General features: G+C 35.8%; 1 protein-coding gene across 1 annotated transcript in view; it reads left to right on the top strand.

Moving 5' to 3' along the window:
- Positions 1-1,040: 1,040 nt before the first annotated feature.
- Positions 1,041-24,544, top strand: part of LOC104509747 (dystrophin-like) — a gene marked incomplete at its 5' end in the record, with an annotated part of 131,193 nt that continues 107,689 nt past the window's right edge. The window contains 3 exon segments of the mRNA XM_010151784.1: positions 1,041-1,217; positions 6,906-7,081; positions 17,019-17,142. Coding sequence (XP_010150086.1) covers positions 1,041-1,217; positions 6,906-7,081; positions 17,019-17,142 — 477 coding nt within the window.

Here is a 24,544-nt window from a genome sequence, read left to right as displayed (position 1 = left end):
AGGTTGGCAGTGGCCCACCTCACCATTAGGATTAGATTGAAATCCTCAGCTGCAGAGAAAGTTCAAAATTTGGCCGTGGTGAGCACAGATTAGGGTGTAGACAATGAATGCTTAAGGTATGAAAATCAATGGAGTAAACCAATAGAGGCCTTAAAAAATAAACCCAGGTGAGAACTTGAGCTATGGATGACTCTTGTATCTGTGAAGAGCCCATTTCATAGAGAGGTTTCCATGTATACATCTCAGGAGTTTCAAGATCCCTTGGCAGTTTACTGCAGTAGAGATGTGAAGACTGATGATTTCTCTTTTCCTGTTAGCATCCGTGGGTTCATGCTGTATGGCAGATTGCAGAGTACAGAGTTTATTCATGGGAGTTGCCAGGCTCCCAGCTGCAGGGACCTTTCCTTAGCACACTCGGCAGAGCCTCTGGTTCTCAATGCTGCCTCATTCCCAGGAGGCTCTGTAACTGGAGATCTGAGTAAGATGGGAAATGTAAAATTCTTCAATAGAGCCAAAACCAAACTTACTTTATTTGAGCTTTCTTTTTTTTTCTTTTTTTTTTTTGTTCGTCGTGGTTTGGGTTCAAATATTTTTCTAGAAAACAGTGTTTTCCCAATGAGTTTTAATATGCAGTATATGACAAAATAAAATAAAACTTTAAAGAACCATTGTTTGAAATGTTGATATAGTAGTTAACATTAGTGCAGTTTTAAGGTTATTAATGTCACACAGCTCTTAGCTTTTTGATTTATGTCACCACCCGAGGCATGCTGCAATGTCTGCAGTTGCTCCACCTGTCAAGTTATATTGCTTTGTGAAGTGCAATGTGTCCATTCCACTATGTCAGCTCTGCCGGCAGTTTTTACAGTAACAACATCACGGACGTATAGGAGTTTGTATGAAATACCCTTACCCATTTTCAGTACTTCATGATGCTCTCTTCAGGATTTTTCTTCTAAGTTTATTGGGTTTGGTTTTTGTTTTGGTTGGTTGCTTGCTTGTTTTTTTCCTACATGAATTACTGTTATTTTTTTTTTATCCTAAAAGGAGATCTAGAAATGAAAAAGCAAATGATAAGTAAGCTGAAGTCGCTCTGCCAAGACCTTCTTGTAGCTGTGAAAAATAAAGCAGTGGCCCAAAAGCTAGAAAGTCATCTCGAAAATTTTGCCCAGCGCTGGGATAGACTTGTGCAGAAAGTGGAGAGCAATTCTAACCAGGTACGTTAAAACCATAATTTTGTCAATTGGTGTCAGTCAAGCCATTTGCCTGTCAAATGCTGGAAGTATTTTTGGTTTTATTTGTAATATTTTTTTTCCCCCTGCATGAGTGCTTAAGACATAATTTTGTATTTAGGACAGCATAATACAACTGCAATATAACTTTCTTGAATTTTACTTATCTCTGTAGTTTTTGATCTCTCTTCATAGTGTTGATTACTTTCTGGGGTTGTTAACTATGTTTCAGGGATGATATAATCCACAATGAAAATACACTTTCCAGTTAATTTATTTTTAACCTATAACAGTTGATAACTTCAAATGCACTGATTTTATGTCTGTCTCTGTGGAATAGCACTTAGTCTGAAATCAGTGTAAAGATTGTTTGCCAGTTCAAGAGAAATTATTTTTATCTCTTTTGAACAATGAAAGTTTATAATAAATTACTGTGTTACTTCTGCTTATGTTATGCTGATTTACAGATTAAAAAGAGAGGCCTTAAAAAGTGATTTCCTTGAAAAAAGTAAAGAAACCAATTCATACCTGAAGCCAAAATGCCAATTAAAAAAAAAATCTGCTATTATTTTTCCCAGTTCTGTTATGTTAACCATAGTATCATAAGAAATAAAAAAGTGTTTTAAAGTTTCTAATTTTTTTAAACCAGGTAACAAAATCAGTGTTCTGGTGTAGTACTGAAAACCTATCCTTTTATTTTTCCTAGCCATCTGTCAGCTTCTCTTTCTTACTGGATTTAAACACAAATCATCTCACTTTGTTCCATTCCATCATCTCATTAATACAGAGTTATTTTTGTGCTGTGAAATGGAAATAGACATTAAGACTTTTTAATGGTAACACAGCAGAATGTTACTGCATACACCTCTATCCTGTCCCTAGAGGGTCTCTCACAGCTCTGGTCAGTTTGATTCAACTCGCAAGACCATGCCGCACTTTTTTGTTGGTATATACTAACGTTTCTACCAACTTATGTTTGGATAGTACAGTTTTTGTGTAGCTGAAGATGGAAAAAATCCATTTGGGAGAACAGAAGAGAAGAAAATGGGGAAAGGGTACAATTTCACTTAGTAATAGAAGGCAAAACCAGTTTGTTCTACACACCATTTATAACAGTTGAAAATCTGATTTAGCTCTTGCATATTTGTTGTAGGAAACCTGTTGTTTCAATGCAGAGGAAAATCCAGAGATTCATTTTTAATCTGGGATGGTTAGAATCACATGATTTGAAGATGTCAGTAAGTCACTCCAAAGGGTTGTAGAATGTTGATCAACCCTAAAGCAGATACAAAATTAGAAAATGGAACTTTGGTTACAGAAAAGATAGTCTCCTTGTGAAGTGAGCAATTCTGAGGCTGTATGTCCATACATCATAGAGCACCAAGGGTGGCAGATGCTTTGGGTTCCCAAAACATTGTAGTTGTCTTATAGTAGCACGTTTCAGTTGATGAGCTTTTCCTCCAAAGAGAAGCTGCTGTGCAAGGCAGAGTTAGTATGTGGCTGTGGACATATTGCTTCATACTCTGGAGACACTGCGCATTCAGTACTAACTGAAAGACCACTTCCTAATGCACTTTTACACAGTTTAGATATTCCCTCTTTGAAATACTGACAGTGTACTTTTTTCTGTGTTTCTCTATCTAGGCAGGGCAGATAATGCTAGTAGGGTTTATACATTGATTCATTACAGAGATCATTGACACATTTTGACTGTAAGAAAAAAATTTCTCTAAAAGCTCTAATTATTTTCTCTAATCATGAACCAGAGAGGAGGGGAGTGGGAAGAAAGTGACAAATACAATATTATCACTAAAAATCTATCAGAAAATGCACATTTTATTTATCAAACTTAGATATTATCTTCAAAATTAACTTTATTCTACTCATTAATTATTCTCATAATATCTTCATAATTACATTTTGGTCAGTTATTTCCCCTCTTTCTCTTACTAAAACATCACTGATTAACTTGTTAAAAAGATAAGAAATTAAATGTAAGACAACCTCAGCCTCAGTTCAAAGCTAGTTCTCCAGCTACAAATAGGAAGTAGCTATACACCCCGAAGGAAAATTGCAGAAAGAACACGTGAGTCCTCCCACATTTAGCTGAATTCATTGCTGCTAAATTTACCATCTAACCTGAACTCCTGGCTGAAGCTTCTGCTGCAAATGAATAGATGGCAAAGGTGAGAAAGAGAGATACCTTTTAAAAAGCAGTTTTTCCTCATTATGAAAATGCCACCTTTCCTTCATAGATGACACAGTGAAAACAAGGACAGGGACAACTTCCTTAGACTAGATGCATAACTTCTAGAAAATCTAAACCCACCATTGGTGAGTTCATTATGATTCACTAAATTGTACTAAAAACCTACCCAAACTGAAGAAAACACCATTCCTCATCTGAAGTTCCCCACTCACATACGTACATTTCATCAAAGAACAGATGACAGCTCCAAAAGTGAGTGTTCAGAAAAGTTATGAGTTCATCAGGACTGAGGGCACTTCCAAAGGCAGCAATAAATGATGGCATTAAAGGTAGGCTGCTGTATAAAAGAGAAATAAAATTACATAAAAATACTGAAGTGCTATACACACATTGTACATACGTTTACCTGTAGAGGAGGAAAAAGAAGATTTAAATTTGTCGACTGTGGAAAGAGATGAGTTTTAACATGTTTCTAAGATGAGCTTGCTGATGTGAAACTGCAGGCAAACATTGTATTTTGAAGGCCATTTGATGTAGATTTAAGAGTTTGGCATTTTTTTTATTTGGCTTCCAGAATAACACACACACACCCCCCAAGGAAGTTAATAAAAGCTACTTCCTTTCTGGTACTTCCCTGAATTTTTAAAGACTTCCCTTTACTCTCTAAAATGTGTGCACTCTTTAAATGTGAACTGACTTCATCTCGGAGAGTTACATTGCAGTGTAATGTTCAGCCCCTTTCAGTCTTACCTAGTCTGTAATTAGGATGATTATGGACTTCAAATTCGTACCTCCATTCTCCTTTTGAAGTATATAGTATTTAACCTCCACTCCTATTTATTAAGAATGAAAAATACTTCTTTACTGTTTTGACATATAAATCATTACCCTACACAGCATCGTGACTTGGCTGCTCTGAGCATATAATTGCACTGCCTGTTTTCAAAGCACAGTTCCCAGTCACCAGCTGAAACTAGTACTGTATAATTGGTAGTATGCTGCAGGTGACTATTACAGTGCCCTAGCTGTGGTTTATTCTGCTTTATACCTTCTTCACTGTAAACTGTGCCCTGGTATCAATTGGCAGAAGGAAACAAGACAGGATATAACCTCGAGTGTCAGAAACATCATCCTATTATTGAACTTTGGTTAAAACTGAATATAGTAAGAATTTTTTGAGAAGAGGAAAAGGAGACAACACAAAATTGCATAAAAGGAACAGGAAATTATTCAAAGTGTTCTTAGCTACAAGGAAGCTGGGAGGGGACTTTTTACAAGGGCCTGTAGTGACAAGACAAGGGGTAATGGGCTAAACTGAAAGTGGGGAGGTTTAGATTAGATCTCAGGAAGAAGTTCTTCACAGAGAGGGTGGTGAGGCACTGGCACAGGTTGCCCAGAGAAGCTGTGGATGCCCCATCCCTGGAAGTGCTCAAGGCCAGGCTGGATGAGGCTTTGATCAACTTGGTCTAGTGGAAGGTGTCCCTGCCCATGGCAGGGGGGTTGGAACTGAATGATCTTTAAGGGCACTTTCAACCCAAAGCATTCTATGATTCTAGCTACAGAGCCAGCCTAGGGATAGATGACATATGTTATCCTCCAATTTCATAGAACCCTAGACCTCAAAAGCTTTAATTTGCTTTTCCTTTCTGCCCCCAAATAAAAATCATTGCAAATAAAATTGAAAAGAATGCTGTATAAAGGTTTAATAAAACTATATGGAAACCTTTTCCTTATTATTGTCATTATTTCTGTAGCTGAAAATATCAGTGGATACATCCTGCTGAGGGAACTGAAACAAGAGTATTAATACATAATATTGTAGTGATTAAAAAGTCAGCTGGGTGTTTTTCTCTTCCAAAAATTTATGTAGTTTGTACATCAGCTATGTCCCTGCAGTTCACAAGATGCTTACTCCAATTGACATAATTAATCTAGAGATCAAAAAAAAAAATCTGCTTTGAATCTTTATTTTGTACTCTTCTGAGTAGTCTAAATTCTGCTCTAAAGTCTCGACAGCTGATCATTTCTAGAAGAGGAAGCATAGCACTGAGACGACTGTTTTAAAAAGATTGCCAAAATTACAGTGGCAAGGGGCTTTCCTAGTCTTCACTTTTGCAGTTATGACAGACTGGACAAAGAGCATGAAGACTTTTTTGTTTTGAAAACAGTGTGGCAAATTCAGCAAGGTTGGCAGGAACTTGGTTTTTTCCAAAGTTTTTTTAGATTTATTTATGTTGCCTGCTGAGGATAGGATGGTTGCTAACAGTATCCCCCTGCCCTGGTCTCTCTGTTTTTGTAAGAAAGTTATTGTGGGAAAGGAGTTACAGTTAATTACCTGGTATGCCTCTCCATTGTTTATAGAAACACTGTCTCAATAACTAAGGTAACTCACTACTCATGGTGTTTCTGGTACAAGATCTAATAGGTTATTTATGTATGTATATAGAGTTTCATGCAATTTAGGTATTTGCTGAATTGGAAAGTCTCTCTAATTCTTGCACAATGACAATAAGCAAAGAAGCAGGGCTTTTATGGTGCACAGCTTTTCCTACTTCTGCTCCTTTTATTTTCCATTTCACTAACCCTAAACTGTGACGTGGTTATTGGAGCTGTAACTAGAGCATTTTGACAAATGAGCCGTCATCTGACAGAACCAAAAAAAGAAATGACCCATTTCCCATGATTTAAGGGACTTAAGAGCAGCGGCCCATGTTTAAGTGAGAAGTTCATAGTTTGGTGTTATATGGAAATAAATATAACATATATTTTTATGCAGCTGAACTATATAAAGGTTATGTTTTCATATTACGGGCCGAAGTTAAACATATTAGAATGGTAATATTTAGCATTACATATTATGAGTATCTGTTATGACCCTTTAAATTAATTTTTAATTATGGAATAATACTGATGCAAATTAATTTGCCTCCAAGCGCATGTTTTCTAATTTAAGATTTCCTGACAGAAAGCTAACTGCCCTTTTGTGCAAATAGGTTGTGATAAATTACATTCTAGTTTGAAAATTATTATAAATGCTAAAACCAACAATTGGTAATTTGGTGCTGTTACCATGCTTTTATTACTTCTCAAGGAATAAATCTTCACAATGGATGCCGAGTAGCATACAGCAGTAGTAACATTTTATGTATTTGCTATCATTCAAATCCCACATAAAACTGACCATTCATATCTTTCCTTCATTCAGCATGATTTAGAGGGAGCCGTAAGTTCATTCTGTTTAGGATCTTTTCTGGTTTTGATATTGACTCCTGCAGATATCTTGTTCACACAGCATGAGTCAGATAAAGCAATTTGATTTGAGTTGCATATAATGTTATTTTTTTCTGAAGGTCAGCCTATGATCAGACCAGAGTGTTTTCTCATTATTTTCTGTTGCTACTCCAAACAGTCTTTACTGAAGTCTTTCAAACAACGTGTGACCTCTGTTTTAATACTTCTCACAGATTTCACAGGCTGTCACTACCACTCAGACATCACTAACACAGACAACAGTAATGGAAACTGTAACTATGGTGACCACAAGAGAACAAATCCTGGTTAAGCATGCTAAAGAGGAACTCCCTCCACCTCCACCCCACAAAAAGAGGCAACTCCTTGTGGATTCAGAAATTAGGAAGAGGTGAGAATCATTAAGAAACAGAGGGAGAATACAGGTAGAGTTTGGATGAGAATGCAAAAACAGTCATTTGATTGCAATAACTCACTGTATACTTTTTTTGAGAATAAAATTATTTTTCTATTCTCTATTAAGGTACTGATTGTTATATCTCCTTACTCTGGATGAGCTGTGGATTATTTTTAGGTTTCTAGTCCAACTATTTTACAGTACAGAATGTTAATCATTTCTTCAATACCATTGTAATTGTAATTATAGTCTGTAGAAGTCTTTATGCATGGCATTTTTGGGGTCCCATTTAACTATAGTCTTGACATTTGAAGGATAAAAAGCACTTCATTAGTTCTCAGCTTTTTACAGTCTTAAAAAAATTTTTTTTAATATTTAGAATAATAATACTGCAGATATTGCCTGGTTTCTAAAGTTCAGATTGTATTGTTTCTGGCTTGTGGGTCAGCAGTAGAACTAACTGTTCTCCAGAGGTAGAGTTAATATTTGGGGAAACGTGCAGTATCGTTATTTTCAGATTTTTTCCTGTGTAACTCCAAGTACAAGTGACAAGGGATTTTAGAATAATAGTGAACACTTACTACATCCACAAGAAAAATTTATGATGAGTTTAAGTAGCATTGGCTTAAGCACTGAATTTCTGAATAAGATGTTAAAAGCTAGACTTCAAACACTCATAGTGATGTTTGTTTTGGAAATGTCTTTTGATATTCAGGTAAACATATGAATTCCAAGGTAACAGATTCAAGGACTGAAAGAAAATTGTAGTAACTGCATTCCATGTCTATAGAAAATATCTTTGTTTAGTTCAATGTGTTTCCAATTATGTTATTTTCTTGTAAAATAGTCTTTGACTTATCAAGAAGAATGAGATACACCAAGAATAGAAGAATTTTTTAAAAAAAATTTAAGGAGTATGTAATTGAAAAATAGATACTTAGAGGTGCCTTTTTTTATACATAGGCATCTGAAGTGGGACTTATCTTTCCCCTCTTCAACCATTCTAAAAGTAAGGTTTCTAGTTTAACCTCATTATTTAAGAACGTGTATGTGTGATGTGAGAAGAGTGATTCACCCCCTTTTTGTTACGTTGGATAAGTACTATACCTACAGAAAGTACTTAGACTAAATATATAATTTCATTAGCTAATCTCCAAAATCCTCATTTGTAATCTGGATTGGGTTTCTTTTTGTTTGTTTGTTTAATCCTCATTTACCATTAAATAATAGAGTTATATTTTGCTAATGTATTCTCAAGCACTCCAAATAATGTATAGTGATGACTGTCACCGAACTCACAATTATTGAATTTGTTCAAGGAATTGTTAAACGGCAATATTTTTACTTAACAGACATTAGAAGCCTTAGAAGTCTTGTTAATGCTTCTGTAGTAATGTGCAAAGATCTCAAACAGGACTGAGAACTTTGGGGAAGGAGTTTCAGCTTAGAATAATGGTTATTATGCCTGCTTTTATTTTAAAAACACAGTCTTGGAAAACAATGCATTTGACAGTATGCTCTTGTCTTTGTCCAGCACAAAAAATTTATACTACACATGAGTATAATACTGGGAGAAGAAAACCCTTCTTAAAATTTGGGTGCTCAGCTAAAATATCTATATACATTGCTGATTAGACAGCTTTTTCATCAATGTTTTTTTGCTGGGCAAACATCATGGTTGTATTCCCAAACAGTCAGTCAGTTATTTTCTGGTTCCATCATTTTCTGGAAGATCTTTCAGGTTTTTGTGTGCATATTTAGTTGTATCTACAGCCAAGGACAAACAAAGGCATAGCACTACATAGCTTTTGGGTTTTGAAATAAACTAAGGATGGGAGTTCTCAACCTATCCCTCCTACATCATTCTGTATTGTACGTGTGTATGATTATGTTCAAAACTTTCGCTGAGCACTTACTCGCTAGAAGTTGATGATTCTGCACTGCTTAGTTTTTGTTTGATTTAAAAAAAACACAGTGATTTTTGAATGCTTGCCAGAAGCTTTGGAAAGTGCATACCCAGATTGTGTTGGCTACTTTCTGCCATCACGGTACAACACAGTACGCTGCATGGTCTTGCCTGGTATTTTTGGGACCAAGGTGAAAAGTCACACTGTCGATTAGGGCTTTTTTGAAGTGTTGAATAATTCTTTCTGGTTTTGGCAGACCTGTTCTCAAGCTTTAACCTTTAGCTGTAAAAGACTGTGACTGAAATGAATGCATCAGGCTCCAGTGCCACATTTGGAAAGATTTGTTCTCCAGATTTGCTTTCCTTTGAACTAAAGTTTTTAGAAAAACTAGAGGATGTATTAAAGATGCACTGCACAGGCATTGTGAATTGCTAGGTGCTTGGTTTCAAGGAAAAAGAGTAGTTTGGCTATGCTGTGAATATTTTGTTTGTAGACTGCATAACAGTATGGTGTCCAGCTACTTAGCTGAGTGGAAACAATAGACAGCTAAGACTAAAGCATCAAACTTCCTAGAATGCTTTTTATTTTTGTATTTCCAAGTGCTCTGGAAGGATTAGAAGTATGAGAGTCTACATTTATACTGAAAAAATTGAGGAGGAGCAATTTGACTTGTAGACCTATAGCATACACAGGAGTGAATGTCACATTTCTATTGCCCCAGTTCACTGGAGCATAAATGCATGGAAAAGAGGCTGTTGATTTTTCTTGCCTCCTAAAGCAACTTTTTACCATATGTGGTGGAAAGCAGTGATAAGGAACAGATGAATTTTTTTCTTCTTCCCCCTTCACCTCCTCAAAATATCTAAAACTACTTCAAAACCAACACTTCAAAATGTCAGAATAATTCAGGCATGTACTAAATTCTGTAACTGGTCATAGGAAAACTCTTTTTCCCAAAGGAATTTATTTGAAATTGAGAAGGGAAAAATACTTGGAGCTGTATGATAAAGGTCTTGAAAGTATGCATTAGGACTAGAGATAAATGTAACATAGCTGAAGTTTTAAGAGAAAAAGAAATTTAAATGGGAGAAAGGGTTGCAAGGTAACATTTTTATGTTCATGGTATTTACATATTCTGGGAAAAGCAGGTCAGTTGTGTAGCATAGATAAATCTGCAAATTACTCTGTCCATGGTAGATTTTTAAATAGCAAACAGGTTAGAGCTGCTTAACATTTAATTTATACATGTTTGCAATATTAATGTTCTGGAATAATTTCCAAAGTTACCTTTCTTTGCAATTTAGTAAATAACTTTTTATGTGCTTCCTAATGTTTCCAAGGAATGTCATAACATTATTTCATAGAATCATAGAACGGTTTGGGTTGGAAGGGACCTTAAAGACCATCTAGTTCAACCTCCCTGCCATGGGTAGGGACACCTTCCACTAGACCAGGTTGCTCAAAGCCACATCCAGCCTGGCCTTGAACGTTTCCAGGGATGGGGCATTTTGGATATAATGTTAATCTTCAAATCTGAAAGGGACTTCATGCCCTTTGAAGAGCAAGGCTTGTCAGAATAGGATAGTTGCTCCATCTAGTGTTGGAATTTTTTTTAATTATTTAACAAGTGTTAATTTTTTTTTTTTGAAGACACCAGCCTTCATTTCTTTAAAAATTATTTTATTTGGGATTCTAATGTTTCGTTACTTCATTAAGTTTTCATTTTTGTGGAAAAATATGTCAAAGGAAAAATGATAATGACTTGTTAAAAGTGGGTTTGATAGCTGTTGTTTCAAATAGACCATTTTGTTCCAATGGATTGTATTAGGAATAAATGCTTATTGTTTAGCACTTCTACAGCAGGTCTGTTGGGCTGTTTGACCCTTATCATTTTGCTGAAATGCACATTTGTTATCTGAAAGGACTTTATGTAAAAAGAGGAGAGCCAAGACTTCAGTTTTCTTAGTGGTTCTTGGTTTCAGTGTTTTATCTCTGTAGCCAGTGGCAAAGGAAAGGAAAAGGTGACTGAGACACAACAGTTTACAGGAGGAATAATGGTAGTTTTCTGTTTTTTGCAGGAAGAATAATTAATAAATATTTTCATTTAGAGTGTAAGAAGAGGTATGGGTATGCTGAGGTCTCCAAACACGGACACTTTATAACTTGTTGGTGCTCATTGGTTTTACACCCTTTATACTGTTAGTGAGGTGAGAAATGGCATAGTGACGAATATACTTTCTTCTTCACATTCAGTGTCTGAAATTAGCTCCTGTATTTTAAGAGTGGTACTAGTTGGCACTTACTGAGGGGCATGATGACTGGGTTTAAAAATGCTGTGCACCTCTAGCCACTGGCTGTTTGCTTAAGACAAATTGTGTTAATCAACATACTCTGCAACAGCCCCTAGATTTTCATTTGCCTTAGCTGTAAGTGATTTGCTTGCATATGAGAAATGCAGTGGATCTATCAGCATTTCCGCAAAGCATTCCATGTTGTAATTCAGGAATTACTCTTCAGGCTGGGGAAGGTATGGTTTATAACAACATCTTACCAGTGGTGAGATAGATAATTGGCTAAAGAAGAACTATGAGGTTAATAAGATGATACTAGTGAAGTTTCTGAAGATTTACACTTGGGACCAATCTAGTATTTTCTTTGGTGCCTTGTTGTGCATTACAGAAATGTGCTGGTCATAATATTGATGGATGGAGGTCCATCTTGTCATTCAGAAAGGAAATAAAATTGAGGACTGAAATAAAAATATACGAAGGGAAAAATATTTATTAGAACAAATAAGCTGTTGAATTAGGACATAAGAACAAGACTATTTATCAACTAATGACTCATTAGCTACACATGTAGAGGAGAAAGACAGACAGCAAGGAATTAGTTCATCATAGAATGGGTATCGAGGACTGCCAATGGGTATTGAGTACTGTAAAATTGTTACTCGACATGTTCTAGGGGATGAAGAACTACAAGCCTAGGAACACTGCTGGTGAACTGGACATTTCAGTCCAGCCATGGAAATGCACTAATTCAGTAATGTGGCTCTGGATCAGGATTGTATCATTCCCTACCAGCTCAATGTGTAGGCAGTTGGTCTTATGTCTGCCCAAGGTACACAGTGGTGACATGCCTGGTGTGGTTTTGTTTGGGGAAGAATGAAAAAAGCAAATGAGTAAATGAAATTGTGAGGCAGTTTCTATCTGTTAAAAGATTTAAGTCCTGAAACCACTGTCTAGTCATTGTAGCAGTAACATAGTAGCAGTTTCAAGATTAAATTAATTTAATTTAGAGAAAATATCATACACTGTGATGGCCACATGACAGCAAGGTACTTCGTGACTTGTGTTCCTGCATGAACTTCAACGTTCAGGTTGTTTGTGTAAATATGTAGAAGGTCGGTGCATGCACATTACTTTATTGTCATCATCTACACATGACAATGTGTAAAAACAAAAAAGGCAAATGATGACTTTGCTAGATTATGTTGGCTGTAAGAACCACAGTAGGCCTTTATAAGGTATATTGCACAGATGAAAAGTTTATAGTCTGTCTGTCCTTTTATTATTGATAAAAAAGCAGTTATTTTTATTGTGAAATATAAAAAAAAACCACTTACTGCTACTTTGTGGTTTCGAGAAGGTATTTGGTATCACAGAATGAATCATCCTATGGTTTAAGTTGGAAGGGACCTTAAAGATCACCTAGTTCCACCCCCCTGACATGGGCAGGGACACCTTCCAGTAGAATATAGGAGGGCGCTTGAGTATCATACTCTGCTAGGTATTTGGGTTAGAAATTCCATGCACAGAAAGAAAAGAACAAAATGCAACTAAGTTGTGAAGTGCCTTAAAGGTGAGGTGTTTTGTATATTTAATAGAGAAAGGGAAGGGAAAGTCAGAACAAGGAATCATTTTTTAAGAAGTACATGTCATGATCTCAGCAAGAGTATGTTATCTGGGAATCTGTAGTAGGCATATGGCTTAATATGATACAGAAAATCAATTTTTGGAGGACTTCCATGAAAATGTGAATGGCATGGATTAAATGTGTGAAGATGTTTTTTCAACCATGGTCTGGGATACAAAGAGACTGTATTTGAACTCAACTGACACGTGTTGGCCTTTAGAGTGGGTAGTGAGAGTAGTAAAAGATTGTATCTCTCTTGTGGAATAGCAGAAGGAAAGATTAATTGGAAACTAAACCATGAGTGCTAAATAAAGAATAAATCCTCTCCTGCAGAATGAATTTTTAGGTGGAAAGCAAGTTAACATGCATGTTAAAGTAAGATAATTATTTAGAGTAATTGCCTCAAGTGATTTGATTTTAGTGTCTTTTATGGACTTATTTTAACAAATTCTACATGCATTCAATTTTATTGGGTCAGAAAGGCAATATTGCATTACTTTTTGATGTCAAAGGTATTGTTGCACTTAGGAGATTTAAAGACTGTATAGATCCTTTGATATCAATCTGAAGTTAATATAGTTTGTAACAGCAGCTGTGCTCAGAAAGGAAATGTCCAATCATTATAGCAGAATGATTGAATGCTGCATTCTACCTGTATTTTATGGTTTTATACAAGCTGAACATTAAGAGAGAGAATGTTGGTTTGTTTTTTTTTTTCCCAAGGTAATTGAAAAATGTCTTTATGTTAAGGATACTTATGTGCTGCACAAAGCTACTTAGAATTAGCTTTCATGCCTTTTAATCCTTTTCTGCCTCCTGTTGCAGCCCTTTTTTGGGCAGGAGGCCTTGTTTGTGGAGTTGTTATATTTATCTCCAGAAGAAACTGCAAGTGACAGAGCAATCTATTATGTGGCATCAGCCCTGTCAAGATGCTGTCTGCTGTGGCTAATACTTACCACCATCTGATGAATCCCTGAGCCATGGGATGTGTTACTGATTATTTTGTTGTACTATCAAAACTGTCCCAAGTTCTCCCATTGCTCTTCCACGAAGGATGTTGTAGAGCCAGGGGCCTTGTCCTTTTTTTTAAGAAATGATCAATGGTAAATATTTCGCTCTGTCAATTTCCATCCTATACCAGGCTATTCTTCACAAAGTTGGTCTCTGTGGTCCCACTTACCTGCAGTTTGAGAATGGAGTGAACACCAGAAGTAATACAGTTTTGCCTGCAGTCAAGGGAGTTCTGTACTGAGGGACTGGTAAAGTCATCTTTGTTGTTATCAGATGCCTGATGTTTTGTGGGGGGTTTTTTCCAGTTTACTGCTGCTCTGTGCCAGTGCTGTAAAACACTGTAGTTGCTACAATAGCTGACAGCAGCGAGAAAGCCAGCTTTAGCTATAGATGTAAATAAGGTGACGGTAACAACCATTACTTTCCTGTGTATTTTGCCTATATGGTTCCTGACCACAAGCAGAGTAGGGAATGGAGAGTGTATGGGCAGCAGGCAGTGGTAACACTTTCTCTAATCGGCGCTGCTAAAAGTGGGGGCACTGGTTTGCACAGTGCTTACTGAGTTTAAAGGAGAGGGTGGAAGTCCTATATAGTTGAGAAACCTAGAGGCTGTCCAAATTCTGTCTTGACTATTAAAACAGGTTCCTTTGTTTCTTATTTTGCTTGTGTTGCTGACAATCCCTGAACCACATACTTGTGTGAAACAGAAGATGGTACAGCATTGCTACTCTGGCTTTTGAAAAAGTAGATACTGGATTTGGGCACTTCCCATGCAGCTCAGCAATCCTTAAGTGATATAACAGTCCTTAGGCAGCTGCTCCAATTTAAGTAACTTAATGTATTCCTTACTGTGGACTTCAGGAAGTCTTCTTTGTCTTCATTGTTAGAACTTCACACCATGGATTGTTCTTACATTGGGCAGGGGCATGGCAATCATCACTGTATCTTGAATATAAATTATTTATAGAAAGAAGTATATTGGGAAGATCCATTAATTTCTTATCTTTTATGTTGTAATACAGTCAGATATATATAAAATTGGGTGTTCTGTACTTCTAAATGTATTGAACATTCCTAAATCATAGTTGCAAAAATGTATTTTCATCATTCTCCTGCCAAAATGAGTGGGATTAGATATGCAGTTTGTGCTTGCAACTTGTATACACAGTATTCCTGTTCTGTGTGGCAATACTGGATTTCACAGTTTTTCTGTCTCCTAGTCTTTAAATTTTATGAGAACATTTATTAAATATGCATTTATTATATGAAGAACAGAGCATAGCACATTTCATGAATTACAATTGATTTAATGTTGCAAAGGATCAGCTGTGGTAGAAGCTCTTTACTGGCAGTGCAGTTCGAATTTGGGAATTAGAATCTGGTACCATTTGGGAATTTTCTTCTGTCTTCCATGTCTGAACTTACAATTCTTTATAAAATGAAGCTTTCTGCACATTTCATTACTTCACAATCATATTTTTTTCTCTTTTAATGAGTGTTGAAATAGTATTATTGGGAATTGCTTTATCAACATTATTCCTAAGTGTCTATAAATTTTATATAGAATATTGGGCTGGGATTAAGATAGTGTGTGATTTCTTTTTTCTTCTTTTTTATTTACTACTCAGTCTTTCACACTGTATTGTTAAATGGAGTCACAAAGATCACAGTGGTCCACAGGAAAAAAGGGGGGCATAAATACTAGATCAAACATGGAACTCTGACTTATACTCGGTTTTCAATTGTGTATATGTAGATTTCTATAGCACATGATTTTACCTTACATCCTTGTATTTTGGTTCTTTTATATATGGAGTATATTGTTACAAAATAATTAATTTCTACAAAGATATGATTGTCATTCAAGTTCTTGTTTTTAGTATATTTTCAATTCTATGTAAATGTGACCTATATTTACAAAGTAAACTGAAGATACAGCTATTTCTTTTTTTAGGTCTTTCTGTTCTATTGCTTTCATTGTACTTCTGCAAAAGGAAAATTGGTTATAAGATAGATATAAATATAAGAACATATAGTGCAATAAAGAAATGCAATCAAGAATGCAATTTAGCACAAATGAGGAAAAAAAAATTGTCTGGCCTCTAAAAACTACATCAGATACTGAATCATGGTTTGATTTTTCTACACATCAGCAATTTAAATGTCTGAATATGGTAACCTTCATTTTGAACTGCTACCTTCCGAGTAGATAACAAAAATTGGGATCTGTTATAAAGGAGTTGATGAGAGAATCCAGACTGTAAGAAAAAAGGCTGTACTGTAACCACTACTTAAAAAGTGTGTGCAGAGAGTTGGAAATCTTAATTTGCAGTTTCTGAAGTTTTTTTATAATCTACTGTTGATTAGTAATTACATTCTACAACAAATCTGAGTAAATCTGAAGAGACACTTTTCTAATGCTCAATTTTCTGCTTGAATATCCTTCATAATATCATGATTATCATAATATAATATCATAATCATAAAATCATGGAATCGTTTGGGTTGGAAGGGACCTTAAAGACCATCTAGTTCCAACCCCCCTGCATGGGTAGGGACACCTTCCACTAGACCAGGTTGCCCAAAGCCTCATCTAGCCTGGTCTTGAACACTTCCAGGGATGGGGCATCCGCAGCTTCTCTGGGCAACCTGTTCCTGTTCCATAATATCATCAGCACAAGGTGGGCCAGAAATCTTACAGGTATGAAAGCTTCAGTTGGTGAGCCAGATAGGCCTTACATCCTCAGCTGAGTCAACAGGACTTGTGATGATACACTTCCTTCACTGTGAGAGCCATTTGTTTCATGTATTCCAAAAACATCGGCTTGTAAAATTAGAATCCTTATTGTGAAAATTGTTGCATCTGTTCAGCTGTCAAATCACGGTCTTAAAAATGAAAAAGTATTTCTATGTTTCCAAATTTGGAGTGAATAATTTTATAAGCTATTTAATGAAATATGGGGGTTTAAAAACTGTCTTCTGTGGAGAGAAGTTGCTGCATTTTCAGTTGTTTAAACAACCAGTTAAACGTGTTTACTGTTGTTGCTATTTTCAGAAACTTTGTGGAAATTGTCTTATTGCACTTTCCTGTCTCTTAGGTTTGACTCGGATACAACAGAGCTGCATAGCTGGATGACCCGTTCAGAAGCAGTGCTTCAGAGTCCTGAGTTTGCAATATATCGAAAAGAAGGCAGTCTTTCAGATCTCAGAGAAAGAGTCAATGTAGGAGAAAGTACTTGTATATATGTCTGTTAGTTTGCATTAGCTTGTCAAAGTGCTTTCAAAGTCCAAGTTTAAACGAGTACAAATGTAGATTGACAAGCATTGAGTGTCCATATGTGCAAAAGAAATTTAGAAGTGCTCACTATTTCTGTAAATTTCAGATTTTGGCACCAAAGTTGCTACACAAGCTGTCTGAATACAGAGACTCCTATTATTTTTATTATTATTCGTATATGCCTATATTTAATTAAGGTATTCTAGATTCATGAAAGTCTTCAGTAAAGTTGAATCAAAGCCTATATTTTACTTCTTAGAGGTGCATCATCATTCTATACTAACAATTTCACATTATATATGCATAAATTGAAAGATGTGAAAGTGTCATCTTTTAGTGTATGCTAAAGAAAATCTGTAATTCTGTAAAATATATTTGAAAATCACCAGCATCCACATATGTATATATTTAAACTCTATTGTAGTTCCATGCCTGAACCAAACCCAGTTCTTTTCTACTTTGGCAAAATGAATGATTCTTCACTGCTTTAGGAGTAGCCATGTTTGTTTATGTGTTTCACGCACTCAGAATTTCACCCTTGAAAACTAAACTATTAAAAATTTCTTTCCATATTTAATTTTGGTAGATAGATGTAAAAAGGACTGTCTTTTCTGAGTAAGAGAAAGGGGAGTTATGTATATAATTAGCTGTTATGGTATCATAATACATCATGAAACTTCATTAAAATGTATGTTGATAGGTACTCCTAGAACACAAAGAGATGGAACCAAGTTACCCTATTGAAGTTAGTTTTGCTGCTGTTTTTTCTCACTGTCTACTTGTCCCTCATAAATCAGCTATGAAAAGATTGAGGAACACTAGTAACTGTAAATATACATTTTAAAATTTTATGTTGAATCATATTTTTCTTGCAATATTTTTAATTTATTTGTTAATGTTGTCATATTATTACTCCTAATAAGTATCCATTAGAATATAGTATCCTGCATTTAGTTCATGGAACCAATTCATGTTATCTGAAGTTTACATAAATGTATATATTTTTATTTATATATATATACAAACAATATGTGAAAAGGATCCAATATACAGAGAATATTTGATGGATACAAATGCTTCCATACTGGGGTAATGAGATTCATCTAATTGATAAATAGATATACAGTTAATTCTCTGAGTGCTTCAGTCTTCATAGTAGGTAAAATTAAAAAAGAAACAAATAGGAGTAATTAAAAAAAAAAAAAACCTGTCTCCCATTCATATATTCTCATTTTGAGGAATATAACAATTTCAAGCATAGTAAATTATCTTGTCTTAACCTACATATACATACCTTGGATACCTGCAGTGTCATGTTTACCTAAATAATATTATAATAATATGATGTTCCACCTCATATCATCAGTTTCTAAGATTTTATAAAAGCATTAAAGTATCCAAGAGCCACGGTTCACCTTCCTCCTTTTTTTTCTTTGTTTCTGAGTAGGTAGTGATCACTACAAGTAAAGGGGTGGAGGTGGGTGAACCACAGGCACTCCTCTGGTCCCAGTGGGAGTTCCCAGCAGCTTTCCCTTGCCTTGCCTTTGTTGTCACTGAGGAAGAACACTGGGCCTGGGGGGCCACCACATTTGTTTAGATCTCATTTAGGTTGGTGAAAACAACATTCCTACATTATTACATTATGTTGTAGGAAGAGAGGAGGTAAAAGATGTGTGGAATTTGACCAGTGCATAGGCATTGTAATTTTGAATTCAAGACACTGCAGATAGTAGAAGATATTTCTCATGTTTCTTTGACATTGTAAATTGAATAACTGGATGGTTAAGAAACCAATTTCCCACTTTAATGAAAAGTAGTGCAGAAAAAGGATCTGCTTTGTATAAAGAGGGGTCTAAGTAACTCTAAATAGAAATAAGAGAAATGAACATGTATCTTTCATTAATACTGAAAATATTTTTAAGGACCAAAACTGTTTTGATTTCATAGACTATCACTGCTTTTAAAATGAACAATTTTATTGAGAAAATCAAGTTCCATGTGAAAGTTTCTCAATCTTTTAAGGGAGAAAATATTCTAATTATGTGTAGTAATTTTATAGAGACAACTCTGAAAGAAGGCACTTTAGAAAGACTAAATGGATGCTTTGTTGAATGGTTTTCGGGTAATGGGAGTCTTTGTACACACTTTTCAAAAAAAGTGAAAAAAACATCAGGATTTTAAAATGCCAAGTTTTAAAGCTTGTCCTGACCTGACTTTTCCTGGTATGGTCTCTGTCTCCATCCATAAAACTAGTAGCTAAAGCAGGAAGTACTTTCCAGTTTATTGATTTGAGTAGTTTCATTGTCATTCGTTAGCACTTTCTGTTTCTAATTCCCTCAAAATTAGTTTCAAATCAATAAAAAATAAGATAGTAAGGGTTTTAATATATTATAATCTCTAGTAAAGTTGTAGAATATGTATTTTAAAAAAATGCCAAAAAGGAAAGCATGTTAATGATAATTGAAAAAGTTTGTATTGTACTGGCATATGTAGTCATACCCCAGTGTTGTACTTGCACATACATGCATATGACCACGTACGCATGCATGCAGAAGTCCCATCTTGTCCTTGCTGGCTACTATTTAGTTTTCTCCCTTTGTGACAATATATATACTGGTGTAGCACAGCACACCTGTGCATGGCTGCTCTCAGACCTACCACCATGGTAGGTCCTGAGTCCTAGGGCCTTTTCTTAATAACTTTTTTTTTGCTGTTCTTTTGAGGACAGGTTATTACTTGATTTTTTTTCTTCTTGTAGCAGCTCTCTCCTAATCATCATTTTTCTTGGATGAGGGGTCACTTCCATATTATTTAGTGGAAGGGCATCTGTTGTATGATAGGAAGACACAGACTTCAGAAATGACAGCCACAAGGAAAGCCCTTCTGCCATCACTGATGATTCGTCAAGTTCAAAAGCCTGCCCCTGTCCCAGCTCAGAGGAGACCTGGGGGACATGGAGCCACGAGCAGTCTGTATGACATGCATGTGTTTGCTAAGCCAACTGCTCTTCAGCTACTGGCAGGAAATTAGCCATTGGCAGATGTATTATGTGGATTGAATATATTAGACATGAACAAAAGGTCCATCCCTGTGTCTAGGGAGAGGCAAAAATATTTATAACACTTCCCTGATACAAAAGAAAGATAGTTGTCTCAACTGGCCAGAGAGATTGGATGCTCTAAGTATAGAAGTTTAATTGTGGAACTACACCTAAAATTGAATACATCCAAAAATTAATGCCATAAACATTGTTATGCTGCATCATGCTACTAACATTTTCCAGTTAGTATGTATATTTTACTAAACCAGATCTAATAATGATTCAGGCCTGTTTTTTGGGGGTGGGTTGGTTGGTTGGTTTGTAAGACATGCATCTTCAATATTGCATGTTGAAATATATGAAGGTTGAGTTACATAAAATTAAACCTTACTATATAGAAAACCATGCTTAATAATAAGTCAGATTTCATAGAATCATAGAATGGTTTGGGTTGGAAAGGACCTTAAAGACCATCTAGTTCCAACCCCCATGCCATGGGCAGGGACACCTTCCACTAGACCAGGTTGCTCAAAGCCTCATCCACCCTGGCCTTGAACACTTCCAGGGATGGGGCATCCACAGCTTCTCTGGGCAACCTGTTCCAGTGTTTCACGACCCTCTCTGTGAAGAATTTGTTCCTTATATCTAATCTAAATCTACTTTCTATCACTTTAAAGCTGTTACTGTTTTTCCTATCATTACAGGCCCTTGTAAAAAGTGCCTCTCCTGCTTTCTTGTAGGCCCCCTTCAGGTACTGGAAGGCTGTCATAAGGATCCTCTTCTTCTCCAGACTGAATAACCTCAGCTCTCTCAGCCTTTCTTCATAGGAGAGGTGTTTCAGCCCTCTGATAATGTTCATGGCCCTCCCCTGGACTGGCTCCAACTGGTCCAGGTCCTTCTTTTGTTGGGGGCCCCAGAGCTGTACACAGCACTCCAGGTGGGGTCTCATGAGAGCAGATTAGAGTGAAAGAATCACCTCCCTCGACCTCCTGGCCACAATTCTCTGGATACAGGCCAGGATATGACTGGCTTTCTGGGCTTACAGAAACCAATGACCTCCATGTATAGTAACATGGAGGGTGACATCCCCTTTCCTGTCTCCCCTGTCTGTACTTCTTAAGGAGCCTGTATCCTTCCATTCTAATGCTGTTTGAGACTGTACATCAATAAACTGGGAATAAAATTCCCTAAGAGTGGCTTTGGTTAGCCAAGGAGTACCTAGAAATCCAGAATCAAAGGTAAATATATAAGGAACAGATGTAAGGGAAAATGTCAGATCTCCTAAACAACTAAATTTGCTGTCTTGGCATTCTCAAAAGCCCCATTCTCCTTTGTTTGTTTCGTTTCAGTGACCTTTTTCAGACATGCTTTTTTGGGCCTGGATATTTGAAAGCTGAATCACTGTCAGAGTAAATGATGATAATGTTGCCATCTCTTGACTTTGGGGGCAACTGGTCAGTCCAAGGCCAGGGAGTACTGCTACCATGCATCCTCTCACAGAGCTCTCAAAGTAGGGTGTTGATTTGGCATGAATATCATCTGAATTCCTCGGACAAACATTGTTTTCTAGGTTATGAAGTCATTAACTGCCAACTAAAATCTTGAGGTCAAATAAAACACTCAGCATTGTGAAAATAGCCTCTTCACCATCATCTGGCAGTTAGCTAAAGAAGAATTTTTGGTGTTATTCTATCTGTTAAAAGTAGGCTATTATACATTTGCATTGACGGTTATAAATAGTCCAAAAGAGAATTAATCTCTGATTGGATGAAAGCTTGTGAAGGTAAGATTTTTTTCTCATATTGGTGTATTTCTTCTGAAAAATCTTTCATAGAAAACGAAAAGAGTAGAAAAAGGCAAAGTTAATTATTTTGAAATATTTTGAATTGACTTTGCAACTAGCACAGCTTTTCATCAAAGAAGTTATTCATTACAATGTACAGAATCTAAGAGTTTCAAAACTTCACAAACCTCTTCAGACTTATCCCAGCCTACTTGTGCCACAAATTAACCTGGATCCTAGTCTCTTACCCATTTTAGTAAATGAAAAATTGAACAAAACAGAACCAAAAAGAAAATAAGTGGTGTTAACAGGACTCCTGCTCCCTTTGTTTCTAGACACTTTATATGTCCTCATGGAAATCCTTCTTCTGAGGGGCTTAAAAATCCAAGACAGGGTTTACAAGTTCAGCATACAATGGCAGTGTTTATATAGTAATGCCAGGACTTGTGTGATTAGTGCTATGAAGTAACTAGGGTGCATTTCTTCCTTTTTCCCCAGGTCAGGTAATTTGTCTTTGTATGAGCACCAAGACGACAGTCTTTTCTCCTTTGGCTAGCACTGTCCTTTCTGTGTGTAAGCGTATGTCTTCCTGTAACCAGTGTTAGACTTTCATTTTTATCATATGTTCTAATTACACAAAAATGGAGAAAAGTAGTTGATTAAAAGTTTGGTATGTACCAGATTTTCATGTTTAAGGGCTTGCATATAGTGCTTATGTTTTTTTTATCAGGACCTGACAACTAACTCTCTTCAGGAGAGAGGTGGACATTCATCCACATTTTTATGTACACAGTGTATTACTGGACACTGAAAGGTTTGTTGCCTTAGGCTTCAGTGTCATATCATCTTTATATTTCAAAAAGCTAATTTTCAGTATATCGTAGATTGTTTTGAATGTTTCATTTGTGCTTACTATAGTTGTGCTCATGATAATTACACATCTGGCATTGCAGACGGAGAAGAATTATATTCAGTATATTTTAGCGTTTTTATGATTCCTTTGAGCTCTCTGTAGTTAGACTCACGCTATTTATAACTGGCATTATAGACAGAGTAGTATTCATTAAGATTCTATAAAAAATTTTGGAACTCTGCAAAGGATTAATAGACCTTTTTTTTTTCTTCTAATTTGGAAAATATTTAAATTGGGCAGTAGAATGGTAGCAGGGTTTATTGACCTACAAAAACCATAAATAATCAATGCAATCATCTTTAACTCATTGAGATTAAACTTTAAAAACTTTTGATGATAATTTTGATATATATTAAAGATATGTTTATGAAATCCAAAGTGTTTCTATCCTTAATTCTTCTCTAAATATCCTTCCTTCATGTATTTATTTATTAAAAAACTATTATTCAAAGTGTTTGATAGAAACTTTGGCATATTGTTTGAAAGCCTGCTGTTTAATCACTTCTATATGCACAAATGCTGGTCAGTTATAAGTAGACTGTGGAAATGTGTGAATTTAACTGAAAATTTCTCCTTAAAGTTCTGAGTGTGGGGAGCTTCTTTTTATTAAACTGAATATGTTTTAAGCATCACACTTTACAAAGTGTGATTATTTTAGGAGAGTTTATTCAAACGTGTGTATATTACTTCTTCCTCAGCATAGCAATCTATCTGAAAAATGAAATTTTCAAATGTAAGCATTTGAGGTTATTTTAGTAAATGTATTCTTAAACACCTACTTGAGGTTTCTTTCCAGTTGTAGGGAACTTTTTCCCTTGAAGAGTCAAGTTACACAAAATACACCTTTGTTGTGGAAATAAAAAAAGTGATGGGGAAGCCTAGCAGGGTCAGAGAAGCTGTAGCCAGGATTGTGTTTTACCTTTCCACTCATGTCATGTAGTCTTTACACTGGCATATCCATTTGTATGTGTGTATCTGCTGTGATAAGGTGAAGGACTCTGATGTATAGAAGGCTGTGTGGGTCAAGAACTCTGGGAGGAGTATAGTTTTTTAACTTTGGTATCAAACTTTACTTTCCCCTGTGCTGCTTCTTTGGGCTTCCAATTTAGAGCTTCTAAATTACACCTAAATTATATAACTAAATTAGTTCAAAATCAACGGAGTGATTACATGACGTTATTTATGGGACAGCATCGAGTGGCTGTCAAATATAAAATGATTTTACTTTCCATCTGTGTTGCTACCAGCCTAAAATGAAATTAGAAACTTATGGATTCCTCCTATATCCTGAAAATTTAGCAGCTAGCCTATATCCGCCATCACCAGCTAGCCTAAATGTAGGTGAGGAATTTTTCAGTACAGACAGGTGAATTGAGAGTATTCGATATAATAGCTAACTAGAAGCCTGTATTAATTCTGCAGTTCTCTCATTCTTACTTAGTAACTCAAATATGGATGTCTCCTATGTATGCTTGTGTATATGTTAGATATCTATTTTAATATGCATTTCACAGTTTTGTCTTATTTTTTTCCACAAAAGAGTAAAGTAAACAATCAAGTGGTATATGGGTTCAGTACTGTAGTATGCCACAAAACCCTTGGATTTTGTTG

Source organism: Eurypyga helias, unplaced genomic scaffold (assembly GCF_000690775.1).
Source record: "Eurypyga helias isolate BGI_N326 unplaced genomic scaffold, ASM69077v1 scaffold7005, whole genome shotgun sequence".
Lineage (NCBI taxonomy): Eukaryota > Metazoa > Chordata > Aves > Eurypygiformes > Eurypygidae > Eurypyga > Eurypyga helias.
This window is presented reverse-complemented; position numbering and strand designations above follow the sequence as displayed.